The 20,397-nt window shown below is 35.4% G+C and overlaps 1 protein-coding gene across 1 annotated transcript in view; it reads right to left on the bottom strand.

Annotated features, from left to right (window-relative positions):
• CLTRN (collectrin, amino acid transport regulator) overlaps positions 1 to 20,191 on the bottom strand; it is a 70,038-nt gene extending 49,847 nt beyond the window's left edge. Inside the window, exons 1-3 of the mRNA XM_072614299.1 lie at positions 20,053 to 20,191; positions 19,684 to 19,742; positions 2,348 to 2,433 (exon numbers count right to left, since the gene is read on the bottom strand). Coding sequence (XP_072470400.1) covers positions 2,348 to 2,433; positions 19,684 to 19,742; positions 20,053 to 20,119 — 212 coding nt within the window. The 5' untranslated portion in view covers positions 20,120 to 20,191. The remainder of the gene's footprint in view (positions 1 to 2,347; positions 2,434 to 19,683; positions 19,743 to 20,052) is intronic.
• Positions 20,192 to 20,397: the final 206 nt, after the last annotated feature.

Below are 20,397 nucleotides of genomic sequence, written 5' to 3'. Positions count from 1 at the left end.
AGACACCCAGAACCATCTCTGCAAACAGCAGCATGAAAAAGCCTGAAGATTTCCACAGTGCCTCCCCACACCCAGGTAAGCATAGTCCAACTTTAACACAAAGCTAAAGTCAAGAAATAGGCAGGAGAAATGAACAAATAATAACAAAAAATAACTGACCATAAAATGCTACTACAGGGATAAGGGAAGATCAAGACATAAATTTATAAGAACATAACAATGCAAAAGCACCTCAGAGAAAAGTCTAATATGACCTTAGGCCACAAGAATTCCTAGAAAACTTAAAGAAAGATATTAGAGTGGTAGAGGAAAAATTGGGAAAAGAAATAAGAATGATCCAAGAAAATTATAAAAATATAATTAATAATTTGATTAAAGAAGTACAAAAAAATTGAAGAACTCCTTTAAAATTGAATAGGTCAAATGAAAAAGTACACTGAAGAAAAATCTTAAAAAACAGAATTAGCCAAATGGAAACAAAAAGTACAAAAGCTCCAGACAGAGGACATGGGTGTGAGTCAATTATGTTGGAATGATTTACAAGAAAAGAATGTAGGGGTGAGAAAGAGGTATACACTGGAAGAAGGGGAAAAGGAAAGGTAGAATGGGTCAAGTTTTCTCACATAAAAGAGACATGCAAGGAAGAGCTTTTATATTGAGATGAAAAGTGGGGGGTGGGGTGGGGTGGTAGGCAATGCTTGAACCTCACTCTCATTGGAATTGTTTCAAAGAGGGAAGATAGATGATTGATGGATAGATAGATAGATAGATAGATAGATAGATAGATAGATAGATAGATAGATAGATAGATAGATGATAGATAGATGATAGGTGATAGACATAAATTGAAACAGAAATAGATAGACACATACTCAGTTGGGCATAGAAATCTATCTTATCCAATAGGAGGGGGAAGGGGATAAGAGATATCGGGGGGTTGTGATAAAGGGAAAGGCAAATTGGGGGAGGTCAGAAGCAAGACAGACTTTTGAGGAGGGACAGGGTAAAGAGAGGGAGGGAGAGAAGGAAAGAAAGAAAGAGACAGAAAGAGAGAGGGAGAGAAAGAGAGAGAGAGAAAGAGAAAGAATAAACAGAGGAAAATGAGATGGAGGAAAAAGTACAGTCAGTGATCACAACTGTGAATAAGAATGGAGTTAACCCAAAGAACATAAATGGATAATAGAATGAATTGGAAACCAGAATCCAAGAAGATGTTGTATACAAGAGACACATTTGGGACAGAAAGATACACAGAGAGTTGAAATGAAGGGCTAGAGCAGTCAACCTATTATGTTTCACAGGCTGAAGTGAAAAGGGCAGTGGTGGTGATCATGATCTCAGATAAAGTAAAAACAAAATTAGAAAGAGATCACTGGGAATCTATATTTTGTTAAAAGGTACCATAGACAGTGAAGTAATATCAAAATATTTTATAACAGTTCTTTGATTAAGGCTTCATTTCTCAAATACGTAGAGAACTGATTAAAATTAATAAAAATAAGAACCATTCCCCAACTGATAAATGATCAACAACATGAACAACTTTCAGAAGAAGAAATCAAAGCTAATCTATAATAACATGAAAAGATGTTCTAAATTACTAGATTAATTAGATTAGTACAGTTTTCTTACTTTATTTATTTTTGTGATATACCTAAAATGGAAATATGTTTTACATGATTTCATGTGTGTAATTGATATCATATTGTTGGCCTCCTCAGTGGGTGTGGGAGTTATGGGAGAGAGGAAAATAATCTGAAACTCAAAGTCTAAAAGGAAAAGAATGTTAAAAAATAAATACATTTAAAAAATATTAAGGTCACATATCCATTTAGAATATATTATGGAGTATGGTGTACAGTATTTCTCTACACCTAATTTCTGCCAGACTACTTTCCAGTTTTCCCAGTAGTTTTTGTCAAATAGGGAGACTGTCCCCAGGTCACTTACATTTTCTACTTTATCAGGCATTCAGTAATTGAGTTCTATTATTTCTCAATCTCTCTTGTCTAGTTTGTTCCATTGATTTAACCCTCTTTTTTTGTTTTGTTTTTTGACAAATATGGATGGTTTTGATGACTGTAGCTTTATACTATAGTACGAGGTCTGGAAGCACTAGTCCCCCTTCATCCTAACTTATTTTAATCATTTCCATTGATATTTCAGATATTTTTGCTTTTCTAAATAAATTTTATTATTATTTTACCAAGCTCTATAAAGTATCCTTTGGTAATTTGGCTGGCATAGCATTACAAATGTAAATTTAAAAAAAGATTAAGCTATGAAATATGGCACTATCTAATAAAACCACCAACAAACATTTTTGAAATTTCAACTATGTGCTTACTCTAGTGTTTCTCTGTTGGAAAATGTTCTTAAAGAAAAAGCCACCATTGCCTTGAATAGGTATTCTTCATTTCCATTCCAGGAATACTGTAAAATAAATAAAACAGAAAAAAATATCAATTTAAGAAAAAGGGAGATAGGAGATCAGAATGAAAAGGAATCCAATTATTTTGCAGGCAAATCATGCATTTAGATGAGAAATGTTCCTAAAGACCAGAAGACTGTTGTTAAGGACATGTCTTGACTTGTAATCTAACTCAATATTTGTTTTTGCTTTCATCTGCTTGGGATTCAGTAGAAGTGGTCAAATCAATGGCTGAAAGTGGGGAAACCCTTAATCAAAGTTCTTTTTAAAAATAGTCTCAGATGAGCGGAATGGTGAAATGCAAAGAAGGAAAACATTGATATTGTTTCTGCTGAACATCAAAATAAAATAAAACTTTCATTTCTGAGAATTAAGCAAGTAGGATCTTTCTACCTCTCCAAAGCATTTCCAGCAGCAATGATGGTCCCTCCCACAAACATGGTATACAGTATCCATCATCTGATGATTTCCTCATATTATCATAGAAATTATCATAGAATTTGAAAGAACCTCAGAAATCATCCAATCTAATAGCACTCAGATTATAAATCCTATATACTGAAGACTCCTAGTAACAGGAAACTCATTTCTGCCAACTCTATTATCCTAATACATTTGCCATTTCCCAGTTCTGAGAGAATCCAATCCAGTTTGGGAGAGTTTTAATTATTAGGAAGACATGCTGAGCCAAAAATCTGTTCCTCTCTAACTTCCACCTATTGATCTAAGCTTTGTCCTCTGGGGCAACACAGAACAAATATAATCATTCTTCTACCTGATAATTCTGCATATATTTGAAGACTGATACCATGTGCCTCCCATGGCTTCTTTACTCCAGGTCTCCTTTCCTCTCTAGCCAAGGTCCACAGTCTTTACTTATTTCCTCTCTAATCCCATTAAACTCCTGTCCAGGAAGCCATTATAACATGTGAAGCTATGGCCACCATAGCTTATCTTTTCGACCCTCCCCAGACCCTTTCCAGTCCCTAGCACTGGCTACTACAAGAAGTTTTGACAGATAAAAAGGGTAGACACCTTCAACAATGCTGAAAACTAATGTTTAGGCTCACAGACTCGAGTTCATCTCTTTAAGGCCTTGCCACAACTCTTGTTCTGCCAGACAAGTACCTATGCTTATAATACTAGTTAGTGTATGAAGAGAAGAAAAAACATAGACTGCAATATACAAGAATTTGAATAGGTTAGAGATTCTAATCTCTGACTAAATGCTGGGATTACTAACTGAGAGAACCAGAGCTATGTATGTGATTTCTTTCTTTTCTTTTAAAAAAAAAACAACCTTATTTTTAAGGTCCTTAATTTTGCAGAGGAAAGAATCTGGACTGGATTTGGTCCCATTTGTCCATGGGGTAAAACCAGGAAGAGAATGGAATAAGTATTTATATAGCACCTACTACATGCCAGGCCCTATGCTAAGAACTTTTTAAAAAATGTTATTTCATTTAATCTAACTTGAACAAATCTCTTTCTTGGTGTCCAGGCCAGACTAATTTAGATACCGGTTCCTAAATTGAGAATCTTCATATCCTTTTTCTTCCATCTCTGCCCTACACATACACTACAAGAGAAAAAGGAGAGGGATGTAAGAATGGAGTAGTAGCAGTGGTGGTAGGGACCAGAACAAAAGATTAAATCCAAAGCCAGCTCCATGGGAGGAAGTAAGCATGGTCTGGAAGGAATCCCCCTTTTTTTACTTCATGAGGAGCCAGTTAAATTCTGCTCCATGGCAACACTTGTTAGTTACATAAGGAAAACGAATATTCTTTCAACCCTTCTTTATGTTCCCATTCTATTTACCCTGTTAGCTTCAACTTTTCTCGTTGCCTAGCCTGAACCCCATGCTCAATTACTATAACAGTGCTCTCTTTAAATCCCTGGAATCCCTCTCTTGCTTGACTTTCTGCTTTTCTCAACTCAATAAACTTGATAAACCTTCAATAAAATATAACTAGGAAGCAGACCACCATGCCATTCTTAGGCCATTTAGACCCAGTTGAAGACTAGGAATCCACTCCTGCTAAATCACCAAATTCAGACTTTTTTTTTTTGCCTGATCTAACCAAGAATCAGATCACTATATCCCTACCTTCAGTCTTTTCACCTTCATTTCCCAGCCCCATCTATCTCCTTCTAGCACCTCTTTATATATTGTCTTTTTTGTAGTTGTTAAGATGTAAGCTCCTTAAGGATACAGCTATCTTGTTTGCTTATTTATATGTATCTTCAGAGTTTATTATAGTGTCTGACAAATACTAATAATAAATGATATCTATCATCAGCCCTCTTTTCCCATTTTCGTTCCTTGATTTCTGAAGAAAGTCACATTTCTGATTTCACTACAAATCTATGCTCTCTGATGTTGGAAAAGCCTTGTTACTATTTGACAATTATTTTTCTCATCTCTTATTAAGTCATTACATTCTACAAAATAGCAGTTCTACATTTTTTGACTTGAAGTTCCCATTTTCATGCCACCCCAGCCAGTCTTAGCAGATGACCTAATTGCCTGAAAAAATTAAGGCCATAAATTTTTCTCCTCTCCATTTGAAAATCTTTTTATCCTTTCCTCTTATCACAGAGGAAGAAACATCCTTTCCTTACCACAGTTACTCATCCTTCTTGTACCCTTGATTCCATTTCCTTCCTCAGGAGGACCTTGTTTTTAGTCCCATTATCCTCAATTTTTCAATTTTAGCATCTTCAAGGATTATTAATATTAGATATTTAAATCCCATTATTGAGTAATATTAAATATTAAAATCCCCATTTACACACACACACATACACACAAACACACACACACACACATACCACTCAGCTTTGCCACCTTACTACTCCTTCAAGTTACCATGCAAGTGTTATTGTTCAGTCATTTCAGTCAAGTTCAATTGTTCATGACCCTAATTGGGATTTTCTCGGCAAAAATACTGAAGTGATTTGCCATTTTCCTCTCCAGCTCATTTTACAAATGAGGAAACTGAAGCAAATAGGGTTAAGTGATTTGCCCATGATCACACAACTGACAAGCATCTCAGGTAAAGATTCAAACTCAAGTCTTCCTAACTCTAGACCTAGCCACCTCTACCATGCAAGTGGACAGTTGATTTTAGATGAAACAACCTATCATTTATTAAGAATTTAGAATTTGCAAGGCATTATAATAAGACCTAGGGATATAAATACACACAGACACAGACACACACAAATAAGACAGTCTTGCCCATAAGGAGCTTATATTTTAATGAGGGAAGACAATACATAAAGACATGCTAGGCTGGGGTGGGGGGTGGCATGGTAAGAAAGCTGTGAGAAGTGGTGTAATTGATTCCTGGATCCATGTTACATTTCTTTATAGATTAGTCTACTGTCACTGCTTCACCTTTCCCTGACTCCTTAACTTGCTTCTATGTGGTTTCAGCTCCTATAACTACACAAATTTAGTGCCATGGCTAAGAATTTTTGCACCCAGGACATGACAAGATGGGGCAATGGGACAAGAGAATTCAGTTGGATGTTGCCTTCAGGAAATGAAAATGCACTGAATGAATGCATAGAAACCATGACAAGTTGCTGCTGGGGAGATGGTAAAGGGGGCTGAGTAACTACTAGGCCGCCACAGAGTTAGAAAGTTGGTCGTAAGATACTGCTGCTAACCTAAGACAAATTCCTGGTCATGCTGTTCTACTTAGGCTCTGTTTGAAACTGTCTTCTTGAAGGTAAAGAGAATTTCTGCCTTGTGATATCGAAATTGACCCATAGTAAGTGTTTAACTGACTGTCAAACAGGCTCAAAATTTTTGAGTTATCTTAAACTCACCCATCTCACTCATCAACTCACTCAACCCTACTCACTCATCAACATTGTCATCAACTCCTGTAGCTTTTACCTCTGAAATATCTTTGTAATCTATGCCCTTAATTTATTTTTCACTGCTACTAACTTTATTTTAAAAGTCCACAAGCATTTGGACGTATTACAGTACCCTCCTTACTGGTTTTCCTACCTCCAACTCCTGTTTTCCTTTCTAGTCTAACTTATCCTTTTCATTGATCCTAGATAATCTTCCTAAAGATTCTTCCTAAAAAACTGTTTTTGAGCACTTCTGTGCTTAAAAACCTTCAGTGGAGCTCCATTGCCCATAGAATAAATGTAGAAGTTGAAGAAATTATACAGATGAACCAAAACCAGAAAAGAAACCTCATTTTGAAAAATGAGTAGGATTTGAAAATCACAGAACCTGAATTGGAAGGAACATTACCTGAATACCTGAATAAGAATTCCAGCTATAATGTATCTCATGGTAGGGAACAGGGAGCAGGTCATCCAGCCTTCAATTGAACATCTCTAGTGAATGGAAACCCATTACCTCTTGAGGAAGTCCTTTCTGTTTTCAGATAATTTCAGATGTTAGGAAGTTCTCTGCATCCAGCTGAAATGTGCATCTTTGCAATGTCTACCCTTTGCTGCCCTGTAGTAAAACAAGTCTACATTGCTTCTTCCACAAAGTCCTTTAAATCATCCCCTCCCCTGATACCACACCTCAGTCTTCTTTTCTCCAGGTGCTTTTCCTCTTTCTTCTCTCATTCCACAATAACATCATTTATTTTAAATTGTATCAGAGCTCTTTTGTTTTTTGCTCATTGTCACTTTGATAAGTTCTGCTTTTTTAGTCTCCAAGAATGTAATCTCTTTAAAGTATTCCTATTTTTTATCTTTAAGGTAATAGTGAGGAATCAGACTTCCTAGGGATCTCTCCCTGCACTATCTTCCCAGAAGTCTTACAATGTATTTTTCTCACGATGACCCTGTGAAGTAAGAAGTATTATCCTCATTATACTAAGAGATTAAATGACTTTGCTACAATTAAACAGCAAGAAAGTTGGTAGAGCTGTGTACACACACACACACACACATATGCATTGTATATACTCCATCACTTACTTGCTGAGTGTATCTATGTATAGATACACATACTCATTGTATGTGTGTGTATGTGTATATGTATGTATGTATACTGTATATATGTATATATACATTGTGCTCTTTTTTGGGATGGGCAGGCAATAAAAGTTAAGCGACTTGCCCAGAGGCACACAGTTAGTAAGTGTCTGAGGTTGAGTTTGAACTCCAGTCCTTCTAACTCCAGGATGCTCTATCCACAGTGCCACCTAGCTGTCCCACATTGTGTTCTCAAATAAAATCGGTGTAAGGAGTTGGTATTTGACCAACTCCCTCCCCTAATTCTCAAAAAAAGTCCAGGATGTAATAAAAAAACATCAACAAAGTTTTAAAGTAATTATAAAGATGCATCATTAATAATAATTATTATAATTAATAATAATAAACACTTACATAGCACTTCTACATGCCAGGCTAAACACCCTACAATATTATTTCTTTTGATACTCACAACAATCCTGCAATATAAGGATATTATCCTCAAGTTTCATATTCTATCCACTGGGTCATCTAGTGACCTTAAAAGGAACAGCTCCATTAGATGAGCAAAATCTGGATATCCCTTTGTAGTACTCTAAACATCTAAATATTGGAGAGAATTCCAAACTTGAGGGCACCCTTCCCCCAAGTCACCCCCTTTAAAGTTTTCTTGATCCCCCTTATCAAACTCTAAGAGTAAAACAATACAATCTTGTAAAAATACAGTCTGATAGTTTTAATTATCAAGATTTTAATGAAGATTCTATTGTTATGATTAATTTATTTATATTTTAATTCAAAAGATTCATGATTTCATCATTGCAGGAATTCCTTTTTATGAAAATTTAAAAGTTTTCCTGTATCGCCACTTTTGCCAAGTCACTTTCCTGCTCACTCTGAGAGTGTCTTCCTAGTGCTTAAAAAATACAGTCCAAACTTTTAGCCTGGTATTCAAGGAGTTTCACAACTTGACTTCATACCTCTCTAAGCCTTACCTCCTATTACTTATCTACATAAACTTTCCACACCTGCTAACTTGTTCTATTTAAAATTCCCTGAACATACTTTGTTCTTTTCTGCCATAGAGTCTTTTTTAAAAATACATTTTCTGCACCTGTAATGCCTTCCAAGCCTTTAGGTATCAAATCTTATCCATCCTTAAAGGTTTACCCAGATCATTATAGCCCACAATAGTTTTTCTTCTTGTCTGATATAATAAGTTTGTCCATACTATTCATTGTTTCTCATTGTAATTATGTTCTGATCTGTGTGACATCATTATTTATATTTTATATTTAATTTTTGTGTTATCTTGTATGTCCCACTTGTAATTTAAAATCAGATTATTTTTAAATGAGCTTTTCTCTGCTATGTTTTTCAATGAATTTTAATAATTTTGATTCATGAATGCAAGACCCCCTGTTGGAAAAGAGTTCTTAAGGCAATATTTTGCTCTACTGAATCAAATTTTTTAAAATAATCTTTTAATAATGCTCTGTAATTTTAATATACTTCTTAATACTTTTTATACTCCTTTCCATCAATCTCTTGTGAAATATCACTGTGTATTTGAGAATATGGATACAGCTTTTTAAAGTTTCACATGGTTACATGATTTCTTCCTAATCAGATGGCAAACTCCCTGAGGCAGAAATAACCTTTTGTTGTCATTGTTGAATCTCACTGTTGACTTTATTTACCTTGTAGAAGTTGTTCTGTAAATTGTTCTTTTGACTTCATTCCTTCACACTACTTCTTTTCATATACATTCTCATGTTTCTTTGAATTCCTCCTGTTTATCATTCCATATTTCAATATAGATAGACCTATGTTCTCTTCAATGTGGCTGTTCTTTCTACTGGTGCTGTTTGCAATCCATTCACGCATATTAATTGTTTCATTCTTATTCATATCTTCTCCAAATTGAATCCTTCTTTTAGATCTCTTGACACTATCAATCAATTAATAGCCATTTATTAAGCATTTATTATGTGCCAACCACAGTATTAAGTGCTGGGGATACAAAAAAAGAGGCAGACAGCTTCTGCCTTCAGGGAGCGTATAATCTAATGGCAGTATGGGGTCAACATGCAAAGAAATATATACAGAACAAACTATATAGAAAAGACTCTCAATAGACTGCCCATTAGTTATCCCATAATCTCTACACTTTCATTTTCAGTCATATATCTCCATGGTGATGTATGATACACCAATTCTCTTACACTCTTGATTGATCATACTTTCCAGCTCATTTATTTCCACTATGTGCTCTCTCCATTGCTCTTTTGGTGGTACTCAATTTTAATTCTTTGGAGAATATAGTATTTCAGCAACATAGCATCACTGCATCAATATGCACTATATCATGCATATATGTGTGTACATACACACATATGTAACACATATAGCATGTTATATAGTACATATATACATAGGATACAAATATAATTTTGTGAATTTACCCACATATACATATATACGTATATATTTTTTTCCTAGCAATAAGAAATATTAACTTGTTTATATGCATACAGGAAGGATGGTACTTAAAACTGAAAAAATTCTAAACTAAAAACATACTTACACACATCATAGTATCAGTCATAGCCAGGGGTATATTTGATCGAGCTTGAATGATCTTGTGAAAGCCAAAGTGTTAAAATTTCAATGTAATCATTTATACCTTGGAAATTGATAAACACTACAAATCAAGGCTTAATTTATTGTCTTGCTGATTGATTATCCTTAAGAAAGTGATGAAGAAAATGTTAATAATTCAAATTAAACATAATAGTTTATCATTTTTTTTTCTGGAGAGTTGGCTGCTAAACATTTGCTAGTACTTCTTGGCTATAGCTGCCACAAACCAGATATAACATGAAATAAATTAAAGTAGTCACAAACTAGATGTCCAGAAAGGCTTCCCAAAACAGTCAGCTCATATTCATGTGCAATCTGTCCAAGATAAAAATTCTGATGGACTGTTCCTATGGGTCGTCCAACCAGTAGCAAAGCATAATTTGGGTAATAGGTATTCTTTATCCATTTGCTATATCCTTTGTGAAGTTAGGCTGTAATCTTTTGAGTGATTATTATTCAAAATAGTCAACTCAGAAACTCTGTGTAAATTTTGCCTAGTTAGGTTACTGTTCCCATATTGTTTTCTTTAGCACCATTTCTACTTTCTCACTGGAGACTGTAATGTTGAGTCCAAATGTAATAATAATAAAATTAATAGTAATGATAGCCAGTATTTATATAGTGCTTGCTATATGTTAGACACTGTTCTAAGTGCTTTTCATAAACATGATCTCACAACAATCCTAGGAGGGAGGTGAGGAAACTGAGGTAGAGGTTAAATGACTTGCCGAAGGTTAAATAGTAGTAAGAGTCTGAAGCTAAATTTGAACTCAGCCTCAGACACTTTAGCTCCACTGTCATCAATGGGAAAAAAAGTGTGGGGAGGGGTTGTGATAAAAATCCTGGCCTTTTTTGTTTGTTTGGCTTGACTTTTTATCATTCTGTCCTCTTTTCTGGGGTCCTAGTTGTCACTGAAGAATTATCCCCTTATTCTGGAGAGTTTTTCTGATATGTTTTTCCAAATAGTGTTTTTTGTTTGTATTGCAAGAATATCTTCGCTGGCTTATTTGTACAGTCTGTTTGTTTTTCTGTGGAGATTTCATTGTGAAGATTTTTCTTTTTCTGTTCTTTTACTTCTGGATGCTTTTTTATTTTATTTAGTGCATTTCTTGCTATTTTGAGGTGATAAATAGGAGCTGAGCTATACTTTTACTCAACCATTTTGTGAAAAGGATTCAAGAATGTCTTTGTATTCTCAATATCACCTATTCCATATGCACAAAAGACATTTATTTAATAAATGCTTTGTTTATTTTGTCTTGTTTTGAGAAGATGGGGCCATCATAAGCTCCTACATCTATCTGTAGTTCCTACCTCAACACAACCTTTTCTTGCCTCTTTCCCTGAAGACTCAAAGAAAAGTTTTCTCTATTCTGCCCAAAAATTCACCCCTGCAACTGGACACAAGATGTCATTTATGAGGAAATCACAGAAATAGCAGAATATTTTTAAACTATGAACACCTCTTTCAAATATATTTTTAAACGTAGTTTGTGGAAAAATTTTTTTTGAAGTCCCTTAAAAACTGATTTTAAACATGATTCCATTAAAAGCCTTGTATAGTAGTCAAAAAATAATATTAAGCAGGTCTATATAAATTTACTTCTACAAAAAAGCAGGTGGGAGGAAGGCATAGAGTGAGTTAGTAAGCATAGTTGCTAAGGAAACCAACTCCTAATGGGAAAAAAATAGGAACGCACTATAGACCCACACACAGAATGGTTGTAATTCTCCTTGTTTTCCTCTGTCTTCTTCTTGCCATGAGGAAAAGACTAAGGATACTTAAATTGGAATCTTAGAAATTAGGAGGGTAGATAAGACCTTTCCTCGGAGGAATCATGAGCCACATTGACAGATTTATACTTCCAGTGAGAAGATAAAAGGCTGAATGAAAGCTGCCTGTAACAGCTTTTAACACCAAAGCTCTTCTGAAGCCATAAGGAACAGGCAATAAACTGTGCATAAGCCCTGGTAGGCTTCAGACATTAGGGAAAGGCTCAGGGTAAATGATGGTTGTTTTCACCTTAGTTCTGGTAGGGGAAATGAGGGTGAAAATATACTAAACACTTGAAAAATACATGAAAAAAATACTTGAAATCAGAAAACTAAAGCTCAAATGACATGGAAAAACTGGACAACACATGGGATTGCCAGAGACCCTGGTTTCCCATCTCAGTAAGATCCCTTATTTCCTAGCAATCTTGGTCAGATCATTTTATCTATCCAGGTCTTAGTTTTCTCATCTGTAAAATGAGGGGACTGGACAAGAGGGGATTAGATGAGAAGATTTCTCCTAAAGTCTTGCACAGCGCTGAATCATAGGCTGTTATTAAGTCACTTTATGTATGTATAACCTTGACCAGTGTATTTATCCTCCTTGTACCTGTTTGTTTGCTTGTGGGGCAATATTTGCACAACCTCACAGAGTTGTTGGGAGGAAAATAACCAGATAAGTGGGACTTATTATTCATGACATTTGAAGCTGAGTAAGCAAGGTACCCAACCATTGCTTCTAGATGGTAGACAAGGTGCAACAAAAATGTTGTTTGAAGCTATTAAAGCTTAAACAACTTTTTTTGTGTTAATAGCTTAAAATTGAACTTCAACTTCTGAAACATTCCTTTACATTTTATCTTTCTTTTAAAATCATGTAATTATTTAAAATCGTGGCTTATTATCTTAATAATTATTTTTTGGTAGAAAAAGCACAACTCTGCACCATTTAAAAATAAATTTAACTGATATCTTTTGTTTTTACTTTTTTAAAATCCTTTCTAGAAACTATTCCATATAACAAAGAATAGTTGTCTAAAGAAAAAGAAAGCATTCAGGAAAACTGATCATTACATTAAAAAAATATGAAAATATATATGATGCTCCAGTGGTGAGAGATTCCTGCAAAAGAGTCAGGAGGAGGTTTTTCTCATATCCTTCTTTAGGACCATGCATGTTTTTGTAATTTAACAAAGTTCACTTTGGATTATTTAGCAGTTGTGGATCTTTCCTACTACATTGATGTGATTATTGGGTATATTGTTTTTTTGGTTCTACTTACTTCACTCTAAATGAGTTCATGCTTCTCTGTATATCATATTCTTTTTTCCTACATAGCACAGTAATATTCTACTATATTAATGTACTTCAATTAGTTTAGCCATTTCCCTTTATTACTCTTAAGGTTGCATTCCTGATTCTCTGGACAACATCTACTATTTCCCCAACCTACCCACATTCCTTTTATGTGCTATCTTCTTCCATTAAAATGTAAGCTCCTTGAGGGAAAGACTTGTCTTTCTTTCTGCTTGTAGTTGTATTCCTCAACCTGATTAAAATTCCCCAATCAATGGGCATCTTTGTTCCCAAACTGCTGACACACACACACACAAAAATGCTACTATAAATGTTTGGTTATATATCAATACTTTCTTCTTATTAACATCATTCTTGTGATCTAGTAGTGGGATCTCTGGGTCAAAGACTAGGGATATTTTATCAATTTATTTGCATGATTCCAAAATGTTTATGCTGATTCACATTCCACCAGCAACTCACAAGTGTGATCTTCCCCAAGTCTTTCCTATATTAACATTCCCATCTTTTTTTAATCTTTGTTAATTTTGAGGGTATGATGCAAAACCTCAGTTGTTTTTATCTGTACTTTTTATTTTTAATGATTTGGAGCATACTTTCATTGGCTGTGAAGTTTACAATTTTTTTTTGAGAAATGTTGGTTCATATCCTTTGACCAGGACTACCATTTTATTGAATAAGTCAATTCTATATCTTATCTCTGAATGGTTTCTATCTAAAGCTTCCTGCTTCATACAACTCTCAATGAAGAAGTACCATTCACTTAATGGCAGCTGCCTAAATAATAGGCATGGTGTCTAAGAAGAGATATAAATGTCTTCTAGAAAAGTAGTATTGGAAAAAAATCCTGCAAAGTGATGGCAAATATCCCACAGTATCATAGATTTAGAGTTGGAAGGGGTCTCAGAGGCCATCTAATACAACTTGTTCATTTTACAGTTGAGGAAACTGAGGCCTAGTCAATGAAAGTGACTTGACCAAGTCTTATAGACAATAAGTAGCAAAACAAAAATTCAACTCCTAATTCCTTTGAATCCAAATCTAATGTTTTTGGGGTTTTTTTTGTTAGTACACTGAACTGTTCTCCCAAAGGAGAGATCTCAGATCTGTACTACCTCTCCTTCAATGTCAATCTCTCTTCCACTAGCTCCTTACTCTTCCAATATGCACTGCATTCCCATATTTTGAAAAAAAAGTCTTGAACCTGAATCTTTACCATCCTCTAGCTATTATCATAATTCTTCCTTTCTTTCAATGAAAAATTTCTTGAATTAGTAGTCTACATCTACAGCTTTTAATTCCTTTCACTGATACAACCTGAGCAATCTGGGTGCTAGATTCATGATTTGTCATCTCTGCCTCTGCCTCAGTCAAGAACAGAATTCACCCACGGGCCTCCATATTTCTTCTGTACTTACTCAATAACTGTGAGCCAAGAGCCAGCCACACTCAGCCTGCAATATAAAATACTGTACAGAGTAAACTGCCTTTGTCCTAGGATCAACACTCACTGCCCTATTCATTCTGACCCCTATGTCTACTTCTCAGTCTAATAATTTCTATTTCAGGTTTGGTCACTTCCTGTCTGCTGCACATAGTCTTTTGCTTTTCAAGATCTACACTGTCTGCCTGTTTTTCCATGACTCCTTGTTAGACTCTGGGGATGATGCACTTGAAAGGTAGGTTATTGTGTGCTAACGCAGAAGGTTCCCCATATGGTCACGGCAGTAATACATTAACTTCAGGGTAATAAGAGAGCTCTTGATGCAGGTAATCTGTGTAGCATATGTGATTGGAAACTGGCCCCTAGGTGTTTGTGATAAGAAGACAGAGTTACTTCTTGGTTTGAGTGACTGTGTGAAAGCTGAGGAAGTCAGTACATGTGTGGCAGGGGAAAGATAATGAGCTCTGTTTGGGATATGTTGAATCTGAGGTGCTTAAAGGATGTCAATAAAACATCTAATGTAGGAATGAAACTCAGAAGAGAGATAAAGACTCTCTCTCTTAGGAGAAAGACAAAATAGAGACCTGAGTTATCTTCATAGAAATAATAATTGAACCGATGGAAACTTAAGAGGTCACCAAGAAAGTGGGGGAAAAATATGATTTAATACAGGCCCTTGATGCATACCCTAAAGTTTTTCTTGTTATTCAGTTGTATCTGACTCTTCATGATCTTGGTTTGTTTGTTTGTTTTTTACAAAGATGGTGTGCCATTTCCTTCTCCAGTTCATTTTACAGATGAAGAAACTGAGGCAGACAGGGTTAAGTGACTTGCCTAGGGTCACAGAGCTAGTAAGTGTCTGAAGCTGAGTTTGAATTCAGGTCTTCCTGACTCCAGGCTAGGTCCTCTATCCACTGCTCCACCCTAAAGTTAGGGAGGAGAATAAATATAATGGTCCTGCAAAGGAGCCTGAGAAGTAATCAGATAGGTCAGAGCAGAACGAAGGCAGAGCAGTGCCATGAAAACCCAGAGAACAGACAGTATCTAGGAGGAGAGGGTAGTCAACAGTGTCAAATGATGGCAACAGATCAAGAAGGATGTAGATTGAGAAAAGGCCATCATTTTGGCAAAGGGATCATTGTTTACTTTGGTGAGAGCAGTTTCAGTTGGATAATGAGGTTGGAAAACAGATTGCAAAGGGTTGGGAAGTCAGTTACTCAGTGAATGAGTGGGTGAAAAGAGATGAATTGGAAGTAATGAGTCTAGACAGTGTTTTCTGGTTGGTAAACAGAGGAAAGATACAAGACAATTACTTGAAAGGTCAATGTAGGGAATTAGAAGGCTAGAGAAAGTCTGATGTGTAAGGAGGAAGCTGGTAGATTGGGAGACAATAAAGATTAGAGAAAAGAACTATTGTGTGGGAGTCTGCTGGGGGATGATAGCTGAGGATAAGATCAAGGGTAAAAGTACAGAGTCAGCCTTGATGAAAAGAGTCATTACTTCATCAAAGACTGGAGTAAAGGGGGAGAAAATGAGAGATGGTGTCAAGAAGAAGGGAGAGAACATTATAGAAATAAAAATCAACAGGGCTAAATTGTCTTTCCTATATGGGAGCTCTCTTTTGCAATATCTCTTTTTACTCATCTTTTCATCAATGGTATATATGTATATATATATGTTTGCTGTAAAGTGTGACTTAGGTTTATGGAAGAATGCTCTAATGTAAATCCTCATGTTATGGTACTTCAGAGCATGTTTTTGCTCTGATCTATGTCCTCTGATTACTGAAAGGTAAGCACATTGGTGGTTAGTGAGCTTAGTTTTAGAAGTCCTGAATACCTTAAACCTGGGATAGTCCTCTTCTGGGGAATCAAACTGGCTTGTGTGAGGTGAGAGTGTGGATGGGGATAGCCCAGAGGAGCTCACAATAGAAACAAATAAATGGATACAAAAAACATTCTTAAGGAACAATAATAATAAAAATAGCTTTAAGGTTTATAAAGCCTTTACAAAGATGATCTTATTGGCAAGAAATCTCTAATGTTAAGAACTAAGATTTAGGCTTTAGAACTTGAAGGGACTTTGCAGGTCAATCTAGTCCAGCCCTTTTATTTTAAAGAACAGTTCACTGAAACTCTGAGAGATTAAATAACTTCCCTAAAGTTACATCAGAGCAACAACTTCTCACTCACTGCAACTTGGTGTGTGGGTTGCCATTGAACACGCTCCCTTGTTTGTCATGTGACCTGCAGCAACCAACCATCATTAGTCTGTCTCTAGTCTGAGAGGAGTGAGAGTTGAATAGGGACAAAGCGAATGCAGCCACATGCCAACACAGCTGACTCCCACTTTGTCATGAGTTGCAACACCACAAGGGCTCCTTCCCTTCCCTCACTGCTGTGTCACCTTCCAAGTGACATGAGTGTCTGGTGTTCTCTCCAAGGTCAGACACTCAATTCAGTATTTCTTTGTATGTGAGCAGTTGTTGTGAAGATTTTTTGGTTCTAACATTAAAGTTCTTGGAGTGACTTTGTATGGGTGATAAAAAGAAATGAAAGATCGAATCAGAGCATAGAGTGTTCAATCTGAAGCAGACAAATAGATACTTGTTTACTTATATGAGATACAAAATATTGTGCCTTGTTTGTCAAGAAGTAATAGCCATTCTAAAGAAATACAATCTTTGTCACCATTTCAAATCAAAAGATACTGACTTAAGTAAATGTCAATGAAAGACAAATTAAAGTATCCAAATTGCTGAAAAATCTCAGTGGGGAACAATAGTTTTTCAAGAAAATAAATGCAGAAAATGAGGCAGCTATTAAGGTTAGTCTTCAGATTTCTAAAGAAATTGGTGCTGCTGGGAAGTCTTTCACTGAAAATGACTTCATAAAGAAGTGTTTGTTGATTGTAGTTTCTGGATTATGTCCCACTTAGCAAAGTATTTTTTTTTACATTAATGTGACTTTACGACGAATAAAAATCTTAAGTAATAAGTGCAATTAATTGATATTCATTCAAATTTCCCCTTTTAAAATATAGCTTTTTTGCAAAATGGTTTAATCATTAATTATACCTTTACTTGAAAAATTCGCCACTAAAAACCTATCTGTGGCCTTAAGAAGCTTAGCCTATTTTAATTTTGGCCCCTCCCTATTACCAAGTTGTGCAGGTCTGGTGCAGAGTAAGTGATAACATTGTTAATTAGAGACAAAGGGACAAATCTGCAAATTTCTAGAGAAAGAAACAGCAAGATTTGTGGTTTGGGATATGCAGGATGCACAGAGAAAAATCAAAGATATGTTTTTTACAGACCTGCACAACTTGGCAGTAGGGAGGAGCCAAAATTAAAATAGGCTAAACTTCTTTGGGCTGCAGATGGGTTAGACTAGGGACAGACTGATGATGGTTGGTTGCCATGGGTTATGTGACATACAGATGAGAGTATACAGTGGCAACCCTACATTTTTCACAGGCCACCTGAAATCTTTTGGTGGGCCACAAATGGCCCATGGGCCATATGTTGTGCAAGCCTGTTCTGCACTAAAGATTTTAACTTTTTTTATGTGTTAGAGATCCCTTTGGCAGACTAATGAAGTCCATGGATCCTATCCCAGATTAATGTTTTTCAATAATTCAAAGAAATGCTAAATTTCAATTAGAAGGTGATGAAAACAAATGTGATTTTTTTTCCCTTCCAAATTCGCATATGCCCTTAAATCTGTACATGGACCTCAGGTTCAGAAGACCTACTCTAGACTCATATCATCTTACTCCTAGATAACTAAAGTGACCTCCTACATAGTCTCACTGCCTATAACCTTTTCTACTTTTAATATATTCAGCATATGGCTGTCACACTAATTTTCCTAAAACATCTCTTTGAAAACACTCACACTCAAAACTTACACTGCTTTTCTGTTACATAACAGAACACCTCAGATCCCTCATAACAGAAACCCCTCTGATCATGCTTTATCTATCTACCTTCACTTTCCACTACTATACAACATCAGCTATTACAGTAAATCAGATCTCTCTATCACTCCCCCCTATATAGTATATTTCAAAGTCTGTTAAAGCTTAAGCTTAAAACTGCATAAGACTTTGGGACACCCTGTATATGACAAACTTCTATCTGCCTCTTTGTACTTCCCTTTGCCTTAAATACTATCCTTCCTCTGTTCTGCTTCCTGAATCTTACCCATTACACAAAATGGGGATCAAGCCACATGTCTTACAAGAAGTCTGCTCTACTTACCTTTGTACACACTGTTGTCCCCGTTATGTGAACAACTATACCCTTACAGTAAGTACCAAAATGTTTGATCCAGAATTGAACACTATTTCATTGAATGTTACTTTTGTTTCTTCATTTACACTGTAAATTCTTTGAGGACAGGGATGAAGAGGGCAAGAGCTGTTTTCTATTTGTCTTTATATCACTAATATCTAGTATAGCGACTAGCACATAGTAAAAACTTTATAAAAATGTTTGCCGAATGAATGAATCTCATAGCTGGGTACATATGAAACATGGTCAAGACATTATTGGGCATAAACAGGATGCACAATAAATAATCTTTGAACAAAGTTTAAATTTTATATATTACTTTATAGTACAATTTTCTTAAGGTGTTTCCTAGAAAATATTTTCACTAGCTAGATCTTATAAACATACATCCATATATTCCAAAATGCATTATTTACATCAAAGAATTTGTATTAAACCGCTGTGTCAAGTAAATCACACAAAGTATATAAGGTGCACAGATTTCAAGCTTGAAGAACCTTAGAGACTTGCTTTGTTCACCCCCCCCCTCATTTTAGACAAGGAAACTGAAGCCCAGAAAGTTGAAGTGACATCATTGAAGAAGGAGGTTGCAGAGCCAGAATTTGAAGTCAGATCTTTGAATTCCATATGCAGTATTCTTTCCACTGCGCCAAATTATTTACTATTATCTCCTACCTTAATTTTAAACTGCTGTGAAATAATTCCTCATGAAAAATTTATTATAGTTTGCAATATCTACATATTTCCATGTAAGGATTATTACTGAAAATATTACTTTATTACATAACAAAAAGAAAGAAAATAATAAATTGTTCAACTTACTGCTTTATCTCCCAGAGCAGTTTTGAGACTAAGTCTTACTTTAAAAGCATTTTTTGCATCTGCCATAGAGAAGGAGAAACAACAGATCATAAATCAACTTTCAAACAGTTAAAAACACAAGTTTGAATCAAATATACTTGAAACAAAAAGAAAACATATCAACATTCCTGCAATGCAACACTACACTATAGATTTTCACTAAAAGGTTTCTTATAATTATTTTAGACTACTTGGATTAAATTTTGTTTAGGACTCATAAAATAGATATAGGTTATGCTATAAGATAGATGAAGATCACTGAAATAGATTGTCAGGCTAGCAAGTACTGAGAAAACTATTATCTTATTTTCAAGACTCAGGAGAGCTTACCTGGTTGACAGAGCTGAGCATGAATAATAGTAACCAGGGACAAGGTAGAAAACAAAGCTACTAACATCCTGTCAGAGTAGAAACCTTAAGGCAAAGGGAAAAAATCTGCCACCGTAAGTCAGTCTTAAACTTTCTGTGACCCAGGATTAAAATATCAATCCAACAAATGAGCCACCAACTAAAAGGTTTAATAATTAATCCACATCACTACAGCTAATACAGTTATAGAAGCAGACCTCCCCTGTCAGTTATTTACTAAAATCTGTTTGGAAAACCCTAAAAAAATATTTCTTGTGCTGACCAAAAATCTTCTTTCTTATCTTTTTAATTCATGGTCCTGCTAAA

The sequence above is a fragment of the Notamacropus eugenii genome, chromosome 5 (genome assembly GCF_028372415.1).
Source record: "Notamacropus eugenii isolate mMacEug1 chromosome 5, mMacEug1.pri_v2, whole genome shotgun sequence".
In the NCBI taxonomy this organism is placed as follows: Eukaryota; Metazoa; Chordata; class Mammalia; order Diprotodontia; family Macropodidae; genus Notamacropus; species Notamacropus eugenii.
The sequence above is the reverse complement of the archived record's forward strand: the minus strand, read 5'-3'. Positions and strand labels throughout refer to the sequence as shown.